Genomic DNA, 14,015 nt, shown 5'->3' on the forward strand with positions numbered 1-14,015 from the left:
GCCTTGGCAGCGCAGGGAACTGTGTGGGGGTAGGAGGACCTACAGAACTGGGCTAGAGTGGAGGCGTGTTGCACTATCCCAAGCAGGAAGCAATGGTGGTTTAGACTAGCATGATGGTAGGAGAAATGGAATGAAGATTCAAGAGACATTGTTGAAGAGCAGAACCAGCAGGACTTGATGATAAAATATGTTCAAGAAAAGGGAAGAATTGACTTTCAGTCATGAGCATCCACCCCCAGGGTAGACTTACTCTCTTCCCAGCAACCCTAGAAACCATATGGCCCAGGACTCTGCGTACTGCTCAGCAAGTCGGTTTCAGCTTGATAAGAAAAGACTTCCTGTGGTGGAACTGAAAGAGGAAGCCACTAACCCATTAGTGCCTAGGAGGCTGTGGGAGAAGGACGATGGCCAGAGCTCTGTGTCTACTTTGTGTCCTCTGGCTTCTGGAGTGGGTGCAGCTGCTCTTGGGACCTGGTGCTGTGCCTCCAACCTGGGCCTTGAACCTGGACCCAGTGCAGCTCACTGTCTACACAGGCCCTAATGGCAGCCACTTTGGGTTTTCACTGGACTTCTACAAGAAGAGCAATGGGAGGTGAGCCCTGGGAAACTCCCCCACCATCACTGCTTCTGTGGGTCTTGAGTTCCCCATTTGTGATAGAGGTTGAGCAAAGTGATTTCCAGGGTCTATTTGGGCTGAATTCTTGTTAGGAATACTGGGGTGTCAGCTAGAGGCACCAGTGGGGAGCTGGGCAGAGCAAAGACAAAGGGGAGACCCATGTTGATGCCTTATTTTTTCCTCAAGGGTCAGTTTTATGACCCACTCCACCCTTATCCCCTTGAAATACAGAAAGGAGCACAGGTCTTAAGTTGACCTGCAGAACTGTGAAATTGTCTATCTACTCCCACTTTGCTTTTCTATTCCAATCCCCTCAACCCAGCAAAATGATTGATATTTGAAAAGAGGCAATAGAGCATTATTGGTTGGGATTGATCAGCTGCAATCAGACTGCTAAAATTAGAGTCCTGACTCTCTCTCTCTATAGGAACAACCCTGAGCTATTTCCTTATTGAGATGGACACTAAAGTCCAGCTTCAGGGTATCAGCACCTTGGGGAGTTGCCTCTGCTGAAGAGGGCCACCTCCCTCAAAGCTCCCCCACTTCCAAATGTGGCCCAGGAACAATGACTAGTCAATGAGGAGTGCGGAGGGAGGGGAGAGGTTAAGGGTCTGACTCTCTCTTCTCAACTCCAGACAGTTCTGAGGGTCTTTCTAACTCCAAAGTCCCCAGGACATTGACCCATGGCTGTTATTCGGTCTGAATCTCAACTCAATGCCTCCTGCCTGCTCCTGCTTCTTTCTCCTCCTTTTCACAGATACTGGTCTCATGGGCACTACTTGGTAAACATCCTGCAAACTAAAAAGATAAAAAAAATTACAGCATTTTTGGAGCCCTCATTATGTATTATTTGGCTGGCACTGGCATAAATGTTTCTCATGCATTTATTTCATTTACTTCTGACAGCACTGAATTTAGATCTACTAGAGTCCTTAGAAATGTCAGCACCCCACCACCCACTTTAGAGGTGCCCACTAGCCTAATATTTCCTGGTTAAAATTGGTTCTCAGAAAGAGATCTGATGACAGTTCAGACAGGATTACGGTGCATGGCTCTTCGTGGCAAGTGTTGGGGAATGTAGACTGTGTACAGAGTTTAGGTCTCTTTTAGCAAGGCTATCAAACCCCTCGTGTTCAAATCAAACCTAATGGTTATATTCTGTTTTATCCTTAATTCCCTCGGTTACTGATGGGCATGTGACTCTCCTCGCTGGGAGTCAGTTTCACTGGCCATAAAATGAAAAGGTTGGCCTCTATGGCCTGTGTCGTCTCACTGAGAAAAGATGATCCAGTGACCCTCAAGGCACACCGCCCTTCCGAGGAGGAGTGCTCCCACCACAAGCACTGGGGCACGAGGTACCCCCGAATACACGGAGCGCTCACCCAGCTTTCTTATGCAGTGTGTTCGTCGTGGTGGGCGCCCCACGGACCCTGGGCCGCAGCGAGGAGGAGACCGGCGGCGTTTTTCTGTGCCCCTGGAAGGCCGAGGGCGGCCAGTGCAGCTCGCTGCCCTTCGACCTCAGTGAGTCTATCAGAAGAAGAGAAAGGGAGGGGCTACGAGGAGAGCGGACAGCCGGGCTTCAGCATCCTACTCCTTCTTCTGCCCTCCAGATGATGAAACGCGAAGCATAGGCACCCAGACTTTCCAAACCTTCAAGGCCGGGCAAGGACTCGGGGCGTCGGTCGTTAGTTGGAGAGACAGCATTGTGGTGGGCGCTACCGGACCGGGATCTGGGAGCAGACGGAGGGCGGGGACACGTGGAGGGAGGAACCCGAGTCCCGCCCCTTCCCCATTCTCCTGTGGCTCTGCTTCAGGCCTGCGCCCCCTGGCAGCACTGGAACGTCCTAGATAGGAACGAGGAAGAGGCTCAGAAGACGCCCGTAGGTGGCTGCTTCGTGGCTCAGCTCCAAAACGGCGACCGCACAGAGTACTCGCCCTGCCGGGACAACAAAATGAGCCAATTTTACAAGAGAAATAATTTCAGTGAGCTCCGTTTTGGCTCCTCCCACTCGCAGCCGTTATCCATTAGCCCCGCCCTCCACCCAATCTCTCTTGGCCTCCAGCTTTCCCAAATCCTGCTTGCAGTCTGGGGTCTCCCAGATGGCCCAGTTCTTGACCCCGCCCCCGCGTCCTGCCCACTGGATGTCGATACTAAACCACGCCCCCGTATTATCCTGTGGCCCCGCCCCACCCCCAAAGCAGGCTTCTTCGCTGACCCTTCCATTTTGCCTCCTCTAGGTGAAGACAAGCGTTACTGCGAAGCCGGCTTCAGCTCAGTAGTCACACAGGCGAGTAGGGAGCATAAACGGCGTGGGGGTGGCCCCCCAAATAGGACCCCCTCTCACCTCCCGAGCTTCTATTTCAGGCTGGGGAGCTGGTGCTTGGGGCTCCTGGAGGCTACTATTTCGTAGGTACGTGCCCATCCATACACCTCCCACCCTTCTCTCGACCCGGGCAGACCCCAGACTCCTGGGCGCCCACACCAACTGTCCCACGCGCCCTAGGTCTCCTGGCGCGGGCTCCAATCGCCGATATCATCTCGAGTTACCGCCCGGGCACCCTCTTGTGGCACGTGCGCACCCAGTTCACCCACGACCACAGTCACTTACAGTACTACGACGGCTACCGGGGTAACGTGGCACCTCCCTTCGAGGCTTCCCAGCACTCAAGTGGCACCGCTGGCCCGGCCCTACCCCTGCCGGAACGCCCCATTGTCAACTCTGGCTGGCCAGCCCCAGGACTAAGGCGCCCCCAGTCTGCTCAAGCAGCTCCCTCTCCCTACCCTCTGCAGACCGCCCAGCTCCCAAAGGCGAGCACGTCGACTTCTCGCACTGAATTCGCTCCGTGGCCTCGGGCATGTCTTGTCCTCTCGGGGGCCTCGATTTCCCCGGCTTCGCAATGCAGAGTTTGAACTGGGTGGTTTCTGAGTCCCCTCTTACTCAGGCCCCTTCCCTACTTCACCCTCCCGGAAGGACTAATTCTCACTGTGCCTTCAGGGTACTCGGTGGCCGTGGGCGAGTTCGACGGAAATCCCAAAACTACAGGCAAGAAATTCACTTAGGGGTGGGGTTTGGGGAGTCCTGCCCGGAAAAGAGCACTTCCAAGACCCGCATTGAAATCTCCCTGGGATGCGGAACGGAGGGGGGGAAGCAGGTGGGGGTTCCAGAGACCTCACTTTCTGGGTCCGGCTCTCCCCAGAGTATGTCTTCGGTGCCCCCACCTGGAGTTGGACCCTGGGAGCGGTGAGTGCCCTCTGTCCACCCCTCACTGATTTCACTCTTCAGCCTGAACCGCGCCCCACCCCCCCAAACTTCCTGCCCTTCTGCGGTGGGCTCAACTGTGACATGCTCCTGTATGTTTTCTGAGCAGGTGGAAATTTTGGACTCCTACCACCGGACGCTGCACCGGCTGCATGGAGAGCAGGTGAGGATCAGGTGGGGGTGGCCAATGCCAGAGAATTGAGACCCTGGAATATTCCGCGAGACATGGTGGGATGGAAGTGTGAGTATGAGGACTGAAATTAAGGTGTGCCCCATTTCCTGCAGATGGCTTCGTACTTTGGGCACTCAGTGGCCATCACTGACGTCAATGGGGATGGGTGAGAAGCCAGGCACCCCCACCCCTACCCACTTGGGTCCCAAATTACCAGAGGTGATGACTGCCCTCGGTCTCTGGTCTCTTCCTTTCCCAGCCCTCACTCACACGTGACCACCGAGGGGAGCGGGAGGGCAAGGATGGGTAAGCCTGGGCTCAGGCCCACAGCATCCCCCTAACCCATCCCCACATAACCGCCCGTTGGGCCTGCAGGAGGCATGACCTCTTGGTGGGCGCACCACTGTACATGGAGAGCCGTGCTGACCGCAAGCTGGCCGAGGTGGGGCGTGTGTACTTGTTCCTGCAGACTCGAGGCGCCCGAATGCTGGGGGCCCCCAACCTCCTACTGACTGGCACACAGCTCTATGGGCGATTTGGCTCAGCCATCGCACCTCTGGGTGACCTCAACCGGGATGGCTACAATGGTAAGGCAAGAGAGAAGGGGTTTATAGCCATGACAAAGATCGTGGATTTGACCTGAGGGTAGCGGGAGCCAGGAAGGGCTTTGAGCAGGAGACAGTTAAAGGAGACCAGTCGGGATTTGTTTGCATTAGTCCAGGCAAGAGATAGTGACCACTGGGGTGTGGGCTTTGGCAGCAGAGTTAGAGATGAGGGTGATTTCTAGATAGTTATTACTTAGATTATTAGAACTTGATGGGTGACTGGAGGTGGGGCTAAGAGAGAGGAGTTGGGTGGGTGGTGGTGCCCTTCACTGCCTGAAACTCAAGTCTTGCCACAGGCCTGGAGGGAGATCAGCAGATCAGCTCTGCTCTCATTTGATCTTTTTCTTTTTCTTTTTTTGGCCACGCCGCACAACTTGCTAGATCTTAGTTCCCCAATCAGGGATCGAACCCTATACCCCTGGCAGTGAAAGTACAGAGTCCTAACCAGTGGACCGCCAGAGAATTCCCTGGACTTGTTTGATCATGAAAGGCTTGGGAGCCTTAGGCAGACATATCCAGGGAACAGTTGGGTGTGACTTCCCCCATTTCCAGCAGAGAGGTCTGAATGGGAGATAGGGGCTTGGGGAGGGTCGATGAGGTCCTGGGAGCTTGCAGAGTGGGAAGAGACCCAGGAGAGAGCCCTGGGGAACAAGAGCATTTAGGGGACTCCCAGAAAAAGTGAGTCTAGAAAGGAGACAGAGGGATGTTCAGAGGGGTAGGAGGGAAACTAGGAGATCTGATGGCCCAGAACTCAAAGGAAGAGTGCTGGAAGCAGAAGGAAGCTGGGTCGGTGGCTCCAGATGCTGCTGAAAGGTACAATTAGATGGGGCTGAAGAAGTAAGTATTCCTGGGCTTTAGCAAGAAGGAAGTCATTGGTGACAGTGACAAGAACCAATTCAGGGCTAGCTAGGGACCAAAGCCAGAATGTCATGGTGCAAGGTATGAATGAAAGTGAAGAATTGATGGCAGCCAGAGTAGACTGCTTTTTCTATCAGTTTGTGAAAGGAGAAAGAGAAAGGTGATTACTGAAAGGAGATGAGGATTAAAGGAAGGCTATTTTAATTGTAAAGACTATGTAGTAGGTGGAATGTGGAGGAAAATGATCTTGTGGGGAAATAGGGGCAGGGAGTGAGCTGGAAGTGGGTCCCTGCAATGCCTGAGAGATGCAGGGCTGGAATGCTCAGGCTAGTGGCAAGTGTAGGAGGGACACTATTCTAGGGTCAAGAGGGGAGAAGAGCAAAAAGCACAACAGTTTGGTTGCTTCTCTTTGTGAAGGAAGTGACAGGTGGGGAGCTTGATTGAATGGAGAAGGTTTGAAATAGGTACTGAGCAGAAAACCCTGAGGGACTGCTAGGCATACACTGAGGCCCCTGGTGATGACTGGAGGTCAGGAATTCACAGTGCCCAATGTGGCAGGGTCTGGCTAGGATGGGCAATGGGGCGGGATGGCTGAGGATATGGCGAGGGTAATCAAATGTTTAGAAAATAGGTGGAGAGATGGGGAAGCCAAAGATCAGGTGACTGGGTGAGACTGTGTTCTGAGCCTGTATCAGAAAAGTCAGTACATCTTTAAAAGAAAAAAACTGCACAGAAAACATACCATGAAGTCAGAAGGCAAGGGAAAGACAGTTACAACATATATATCAAAGATCTTAATTGCCATCACATGCAAAGAATTCTTACAGGTTAATAAGATTATTAATGATTGTTATTAATGATGACTACATTTTCAAGACTGGTCATTAAAGTTATGAGTGATGACAAGCCCATGGTGTGACCCTGGGTTTACATGGTGGGAGTGGAATGCCCCAGCTGAAGGGGCAAATATTTAGCAGGTCTTGGTTACTTAATCTTCTGGGACTCTATTTTCTCCTTTAAAGTGGGAATAATAATGCCTAGCTTTCAGGATTAAAAGAAATCATGACAATATATTGTCCTCAATAGATAGTGAGGGCTGTTAGACTGTTTTTACAATAATCTGACTTGATGGGTCTTCCTCCCATCCAATTGTAAACTCCTGGAGAGTGGGGCAGATGCTTCCTTGCCGGGACCTCTGCATTCCTCTCCTGCTCCCCTGGGGTCTGCCCAGAGAAGGAGCTCAGGGAAGTGTTATAGGGCCTGGAGCGACTGGATAAGAGATAGCCACTCCCTTTCTGTTGTTCTTTCCAGATGTTGCAGTAGCCGCCCCCTACGGGGGTCCCAGCGGTCAAGGCCAAGTGTTGGTGTACCTGGGTCAGAGTGAGGGGCTTAACCCATCCCCCTCCCAGGTCCTGGACAGCCCCTTCCCCACAGGCTCTGGCTTTGGCTTCTCCCTTCGAGGTGCCACAGATATCGATGACAACGGATACCCAGGTGCCCCTGGACTGCCTCCAGCTAGACAGGAAGGGGCCTTGGGCATTAGCTGGAGATACTGAGAGACACAGCAAGGGGCTTGACCCTGACCTGGTGCCCCGCTGAGAACTCTGTGGGGTGGGGGGCCAGATCAAACCTCCTATGGGGAAGGTAGTGTGGGAAACCCCTGAGAAAATGAGATGAAGACCCCGTAAGTCTCTAATTAACAATTCTGACACCACCCCTCCTTCTCACAATATCTATAGACCTGCTTGTGGGAGCTTACAGGGCCAGCAAGGTCGTGGTATACAGGTGAGCGCTGGCTCCAGGGACAGGATGGGGAAGAACCCACCCCATCAGAGACTAGTCAGGAGGGGCCACCCAGCAAGCCTCCCAATTCCCACCAGGGCTCAGCCAGTGGTGATGGTCACTGTCCAGCTGATGGTGCAAGATTCACTAAACCCTGCCGTGAAGACTTGTGTCCTGTCCCAGACCAAGACCCCAGTGAGCTGGTGAGGAAACAGAGGGTATGGGCCAGGCAGGATCTGGGACCTCAGCCGGGCGACCCTAGCCCCTGAGCCCCATTCATCTCTCTGTAGCTTTAACATCCAGATGTGTGTGGGAGCCAGTGGGCACAACATTCCCGAGAAGCTGCGTGAGTGGCACCCTGGGGAACAGGAGGCAAGTGGGCCTGGGCTCCCCTAGAGGCTGGCCCGGGAGACTCTGATGCACCCTGCTTGCCTGGGTCAGACCTGAAGGCTGAGCTGCAGCTGGACCGGCAGAAGCCCCGCCAGGGCCGGCGGGTCCTACTGTTGGACTCTCAGCAGGCGGGCACCATCTGGGACCTGGAACTGAGAGGCAGACACAGCCGCATCTGCTACAACGCCACAGCCTTCCTCCGAGTATGCCCAGGCTGGGGGTGGGCAGGGCTGGGTATGCAGAGCCTGTTAATCTAGCCTCGGGGCATGGGGCCGGGCGCTGCAGGGGTGGTCAGCGGGACACACAAGTTAGGTAGGGTACGTGGTAGCAGGACGGCCCATCTCTTGCCCCCTTCCCTAGGATGAGGCCGACTTCCGGGACAAGCTAAGTCCTATCATGCTCAGCTTTAATGTGTCCCTGCCGCCCGAGAAGGATGGAGGAGCGCCTGCTCTCGTGCTGCACGGAGACACCCACATCCAGGAACAGGTAGGGGTGGGCAGGTGCAGGCAGGGGAGGGGGAGGACCCCTGCAAGATTGTCAAGGTTTAGGCTAGTGTCCAAATAGACATCCAAACCTGGATGTCACCTCTAATCTCTAATGTTTACTCTAAACCCTAATGAAAACTGCCAAATCTCAATCCCCCCAAACCCTCATACAAATCTCAGATGTTGACATCACCTCTAAACTCTCATTTAAACTGTGATGTCTACCTGCTCATCTCCCACCTGAGAGCTTCCACTTCTCCACGCTTTCGTTTAAGAGCCGTGATTTTTTTTCCTCTTAATTTGAAAGAGGAATATTTGCTGATGGTATCCAATTCAAGAACTGAATTATAAAATCTGGAAATACACATTAACAGGAAACTTTGTTAACATTTGATGGATTTCCTTGCATCATCAAAGCCCTGACATCATCCCAAACCCTGAGGCAAACCCCAAAGCTCTGATATCATCACCAACCTTCTTTTTCTTCTCAGACCTTCTAATTCCCCAAACCCACTGTGACCCCCAAACCTACCCACCTACATGACGTGTCCCCTCTAGACCCGCATCATTCTGGACTGTGGGGACGATGACCTGTGTGTGCCACAGTTGCAGCTCACTGCCAGCGTGTGAGAAGACTGCCCACTGCCCCCCCACACCGCCCACTGCCCCCCAACACCACCCACTGCCCTCCCACCTCGCCCTGTCTACCCTGACGACAGCCCCTCCCCACCTGGATCCTGATACTCTGGCCTCAGCCCGTCTCCTCATCCCAGACCCTGGGCTTGGACCCGGCCTCCTTGGCTTTACTCCCTTCTCAACTGCCACAGGAAGGGCTCCCCACTCCTAATTGGAGCCGACAACGTGCTGGAGCTGCAAATGGATGCAGCCAATGAGGGTGAGGGAGCCTACGAGGCCGAGCTGGCCGTGTACCTGCCCCCAGGCGCCCACTACATGCGGGCTGTCAGCAGCATGGAGGTGAGCCCCAACCCGGGCATCGATGGGGACCTGGGAAGTACAGGAGCCTTGATTCTCATCTCCCACCTAAGAGTTCCCATTTCTCTATGCTTTCCTTCAAGAGCTGTGATTTTTTTTTCCCCTCTAATTTGGAAGAGGAATATTTACTAATGGCATACCATGCAAGAACTTGTATATAAAATCAGGAAATAATAGGAGCCACCATTTACATTTGGTTTTAGATTTCTGTTAAATTTGGATTTCCTTGCGTTCTTTTTCCTTGACATGGATACTTACATAGGTGTATATTTTTTTATTTTACTGATGCAGTTTATAACAATGGAGTTACCCTCCATGTGTTGTTTTGTGGTTTTCATTTTTTAAAAATCATTAAAAAGAATAAGATGCTACAGTAATACATAAACAGGAATGTGACAGTCCTTGAACTCCACCTCCCCTTGAAATCCTCCATTCCACCCTGGAATCCTCCCCACCCTGACTTTCCAAGGGAGCTTAAATATAGAAGGGATGCTGTGTAACCATCTTCTTCCTCGGGACTGCTTCTCCGAAGGGCTTTGAGAGGCTCATCTGTAACCAGAAGAAGGAGAATGAGACCAAGGTGGTGCTGTGTGAGCTGGGAAACCCCATGAAGAGTAACGCCCAGGTGAGGCCACTAAGTCTTAGGTGCTGGATCTACTCTACCAGGGGTTCACAGACAGCTGGGTTTCGGGAGCTGGGTTTGAAGTCAGATGGCTCCAGACTGGAATCCTTGTCCTCTCACTCCCTGGCTGTGTGGTCTTCGGTGAGTGACTCCCTCTTTGAGTGGTCTTCAGGACGAGGACTGGCGGCCACATTCAGAGTGGGTGTCACATTCAGAGTGATTCTGGTCCTCCCCGTGTCTCAGACAGAAGTCATGATGTGGGTGAGCGTGGGGAAGCTGGAAGAGGCTGGGGAGCAGGTGTCCTTCCTGCTGCAGATCAGGAGGTATACTAGACTGGGGGGCACTCCCTCCCCCTGTCTGATCCCCACACAGAGACCCTCAGATGCCCACCACACAGAAGGGTTCTCTGGGAGGCATGCTCTTTAGACTTCCCTGTTTCCTCAGAGACTTGTTTCTGAGTTTTGGAGCCCTAGAGGAACTAACTTTAGTGTGGCATGCTGTTTGTGGAGTTAGCTCTTCCTGAGCCCTCTGATATTCTGCCCCCTCTCCCCTGCCCCCTGCCCTGAGAGTCCTGATGTTCACTGGGCTGGTGTCCTGATCTGTTTCTCCTCGGCCCCCTTCCTACAGCAAGAACAGCCAGAATCCAAATAGTGAGATGGTGGAGCTGGATGTGCCAGTCCGGGCAGCGGCCCACGTGGAATTGAGAGGGTGAGAGCCCAAGGAGGCAGAAGGGAGTTGGCAGGCACAGCCCTGAGGCTCAGGGGGTCCTGGGCAAACCCCCACAGGCAAGTCAGGGGATCAGGCTCACTCTGGGGGTCTCGGGCCCCTGCAGGAATTCCTTTCCAGCCTCCCTGGTGGTGGCTGCAGAAGAAGGCAGTGGGCAGAACAGCTCTGACGGCTGGGGCCCCAAAGTGGAGCACACCTACGAGGTAGGAAGGAGTCTCCGGGCTCCAGGCTGGGGTGGGAGGGTCCCCGGAGCTGGTCTTGGTGCTGAGCCTCGTAACATCTTGCGATCACCGCCCCGCCAGCTCCACAACAATGGCCCTGGTGCTGTAAGTGGCCTCCGCCTCAACCTCTACCTCCCCAGCCAGTCCCAGTCCTCAGACCTGCTCTACATCCTGGATATTCAGCCACAGGGAGGCCTTCAGTGCGTCTCAGAGCCGTCTCCCAACCCCCACCAGGTGACAGCCCGTGTGAATCCCTAGCCCATCAACCAGGGCCCCTGTGGGAGGGCTGACAGGTGGGCAGAGCATGAGACCTGAGGGCCTCTTTGCCTCCTCAGCTGGAATGGAGGCAGCCCACCCCCAGCCCTTCCCCGGCCCATCACAAGCGGGATCGCAGACAGGCCGTCCTGCCGGAGGAGAAGCAGCCCTCAAGGCTCCAAGACCCAATCTTGGTGGTGAGCAGGCTCTGTGGTCTCCAGCTGGGGCTGTCCTGGGGCCCAGAGCCAGAGGGGATGGGAGGCAGGGAAAGAGAAGGGTGTGGTGGGGACCTCATGTGGGTCACCTTGGTCTCACAGGGACCTCCAGGTGAAGATGAAGGATTGTGCTCGTCTTGTGTCTGGGGTGAGGGTGGGGGGGGCACTTGTATGTTTCAAGGTATCCAGTACATTAAAGAAAATGAACAAATTCCAAAGCAGGGTTACAATAAGGCTTAGTACTGAACTCTGTACAATTGACCCACTTCTTCCTGCCCTTTCCCTGTATCTTTGGGACAGTGTGAGCAATCCCATTCAAAGATAACGTCCCAAGCTTGAATCTGAGGCCCTTCCCGACAGGGGGGCCTGGCCCAAGCTCTTCGACCCCCCCAGCCCCCTCTGACTTGGGTCCTATGATGGGGGTGATGATGGGTCAGTAGGGGCTGGGGGCCAATGACATGTCCCCTCAGAGCTGCGACTCGGCGCCCTGTACTGTGGTGCACTGTGAGCTGCAGGAGATGGAGCGCGGGCAGCGGGTCATGGTCACGGTGCTGGCCTTCCTGTGGCTGCCCATCCTCCAAGAGGTGAACCGGGAGGCGGGTGGGGGGGGCCTTCTAGAGGCGGGGCCTGAGGTGCTTGGGGGCAGGGCTTGTGGAGGCGGGGCTTTAGGGGCGGGGAGAGAATGAGGGCTGGGTTTAATATGGAGCAGACAGACAGGGCGGATCTTCCTACCGCGGAGTCGGAGGCCGGGACTCCTGCAACCAACAGGCCTTTCACCTCCACCCCATCCAGAGGCCCCTGGATCAGTTTATGCTGCAGTCGCACGCTTGGTTCAACGTCTCCTCCTTTCCCTACTCCGTACCTGCCCTCAGCCTGCCCAGCGGGGAAGTTCTGGTGGGTGTGGAAGGATGGTGGCAGAAAGGGTTCCACGGGTCTCCCATTGGTCTTCCCCTGAGTCCCTGCCCAGCCAGGACTGCCTGGATCTGAGAGGTGGGACAAATAGGTGGCTTGGCCGCAGGTCAAGTCTCTGAGTCTCTGGGAAAGGCAAGTGTCCCGGTGACTGAGGAGACCCACGGGTCTCCCCTCAGGTGCAGACGCAGGTGCTTCGGGTCTTGGAGGAGAGAGAGATTCCAGTGTGGTGGGTGCTGGTAGGCGTGCTGGGCGGCCTGCTGCTGCTCACATTCCTGATCCTGGCCATGTGGAAGGTGAGACGTGAAGCAAGGTTGAGGTGGGGGAGGGGGGGTGTGGAAGTGAGGTGGTGGGGCTCAGAGGTGAGGAGGGCAGGCAATGCCACAGGGAGGCAGAGAGAGATGGTGGCCCAAGCAGATGACCCAGGGTCCATCTGATTTCCATCTCTGCTATTATAATGTCACCCTCCAGAGGATCTCTTCCAGGGCACAGGTCCCTGGAAGAGGTGGCACCTGAAATCCTAAGGCCTTTATTTATTTTTTTTAATCCTAAGGCCTTTAGATCAGCTCCCCCTGAGAGCAGGAGTCCCAGGGACTGAGTCTTGCCTTCTGGAATCCATTGACCCCTGAGAATTTTCACCTCCTCCCTGCTTTGTCCCTCCTGCTCTGATGTGTCCCTGGTGGGTCACTCCCTCCTCTGCCCCTGGAGAACACCTGCACTGTTCTCAAACTCGCTCAAGTATCCAAACCCTAGAAAGCCACAGTGCTTTTAGGGAAAACATACATTAGACTTATAATAATCAAATATATACCATCACAAGCTTGAGTCATATAGAGACATAATCATCAGTACTTAAGAAAAATTCAGGAAATGAAAAACAATATGTTAAAAAATTTTTTTTGTTCCATGCATTATCTCTAAATGGGAAATGCCTCCACTTGATCATATAGTGAGGATTGTGTTGGTCCAGGGTGAGGACCTCGTGGCTGGCTGGTTTCTAGCATACATTCTCCATTGCTGCTGTGGGGCTGAAAAATCACCTTTACACCCCATCCCTGGCCCCTGCACACCCCCCAGGTTGGCTTCTTCAAGCGGAATCGTCCACCCTTAGAAGAAGATGATGAAGAGGAGTGATGAGCCCACACGTCTCTGTCCTGGCAGCAAGGCTGCGTGTGATGTTGTGTCCCTTCTCCAACGAGTGCCCCTCCCCGTCTCTGGTTGCCCGAGGCTGGGAGGGTGACATTCTACTAGTGGAGATGGAGATCAGATGGACCCTGAGTCATCTACTTGGGTCACCATCTCTCTCTGCCTCCTGATGTCCTCTCCCTCCCATCAGAGCTGAGTCACCCCCTCTCCTGCTGCCTAATAAAGAACTTGGACCCCAACTCCACAGCATGCTGCCTCTTCTTGGGCGTCAGAAGAGGAGAGGGGCCTGCGGTGATGTTTGGGCTGAGGAATCTAGGACTGGAAGAAGTGTGAGCAGAGAGGTCTCTGCCAGGGTTAGGGTGCAAATTACTGTCTTTGGAGAGTATCAGGAGCTAGAGAGTGGAACAAGGGAAAAAGGATGGCAGAGCCTCCAAGTGAGACTGGAGGGGGATGGGGTGTCTCAGGATGGTTGGGTGAGAGGGGGGTTGGATGCATCAGAAAAGGGAGGCTGAGTCCCTGGTGCGTGAATTTAAACAATATTTTTTTCCATTATTTTGGAGGAAATAAACCCCAAGATGAATTAAGAGTTGGGAAGTAATACGCTGTCCCCACTCTCATAAAAGAAGGTCCTTAAAGCTATATTCAGGAATTTCCTTGGTGGTCAGTGGTTAAGACTCACCTTCCAATGTAGGGCGTGTGGGTTCGATTTCTGGTGGGGGAGCTAAGAGCCCACATGCCTCGTGTTCAAAAAATCAAAACA

The 14,015-nt window shown here is 53.9% G+C and overlaps 1 protein-coding gene across 1 annotated transcript; it reads left to right on the forward strand.

Moving 5' to 3' along the window:
- Nucleotides 1–386: 386 nt before the first annotated feature.
- Nucleotides 387–13,483, forward strand: ITGA2B (integrin subunit alpha 2b). Its single transcript, XM_065909701.1, has 30 exons — nt 387–592; nt 2,016–2,137; nt 2,227–2,324; nt 2,431–2,599; nt 2,855–2,904; nt 2,982–3,027; nt 3,121–3,246; nt 3,613–3,660; nt 3,815–3,858; nt 3,986–4,039; nt 4,162–4,214; nt 4,424–4,635; nt 6,823–7,005; nt 7,251–7,296; nt 7,392–7,496; nt 7,584–7,639; nt 7,735–7,886; nt 8,044–8,169; nt 8,727–8,794; nt 8,996–9,143; nt 9,694–9,786; nt 10,027–10,106; nt 10,411–10,491; nt 10,616–10,712; nt 10,812–10,964; nt 11,066–11,182; nt 11,671–11,784; nt 11,993–12,094; nt 12,289–12,405; nt 13,187–13,483. Exons 1-30 carry the CDS (start codon nt 405–407, stop codon nt 13,241–13,243), a joined length of 3,105 nt encoding a protein of 1,034 aa, XP_065765773.1. The 5' UTR covers nt 387–404; the 3' UTR covers nt 13,244–13,483.
- The last annotated feature ends 532 nt before the right edge of the window (nt 13,484–14,015 follow it).

This window comes from Muntiacus reevesi, chromosome 18 (assembly GCF_963930625.1).
Source record: "Muntiacus reevesi chromosome 18, mMunRee1.1, whole genome shotgun sequence".
In the NCBI taxonomy this organism is placed as follows: Eukaryota; Metazoa; Chordata; class Mammalia; order Artiodactyla; family Cervidae; genus Muntiacus; species Muntiacus reevesi.

Excerpts from the sequence above, each read along its gene's own strand:
- ITGA2B (XM_065909701.1), top strand. The coding sequence starts at position 405 with ATGGCCAGAGCTCTGTGTCTACTTTGTGTCCTCTGGCTTCTGGAGTGG. Across the intron at positions 2,138-2,226 it reads CTCGCTGCCCTTCGACCTCA|ATGATGAAACGCGAAGCATA; the intron begins GTGAGTCTATCA and ends TCTGCCCTCCAG. Across the intron at positions 7,297-7,391 it reads AGCAAGGTCGTGGTATACAG|GGCTCAGCCAGTGGTGATGG; the intron begins GTGAGCGCTGGC and ends AATTCCCACCAG.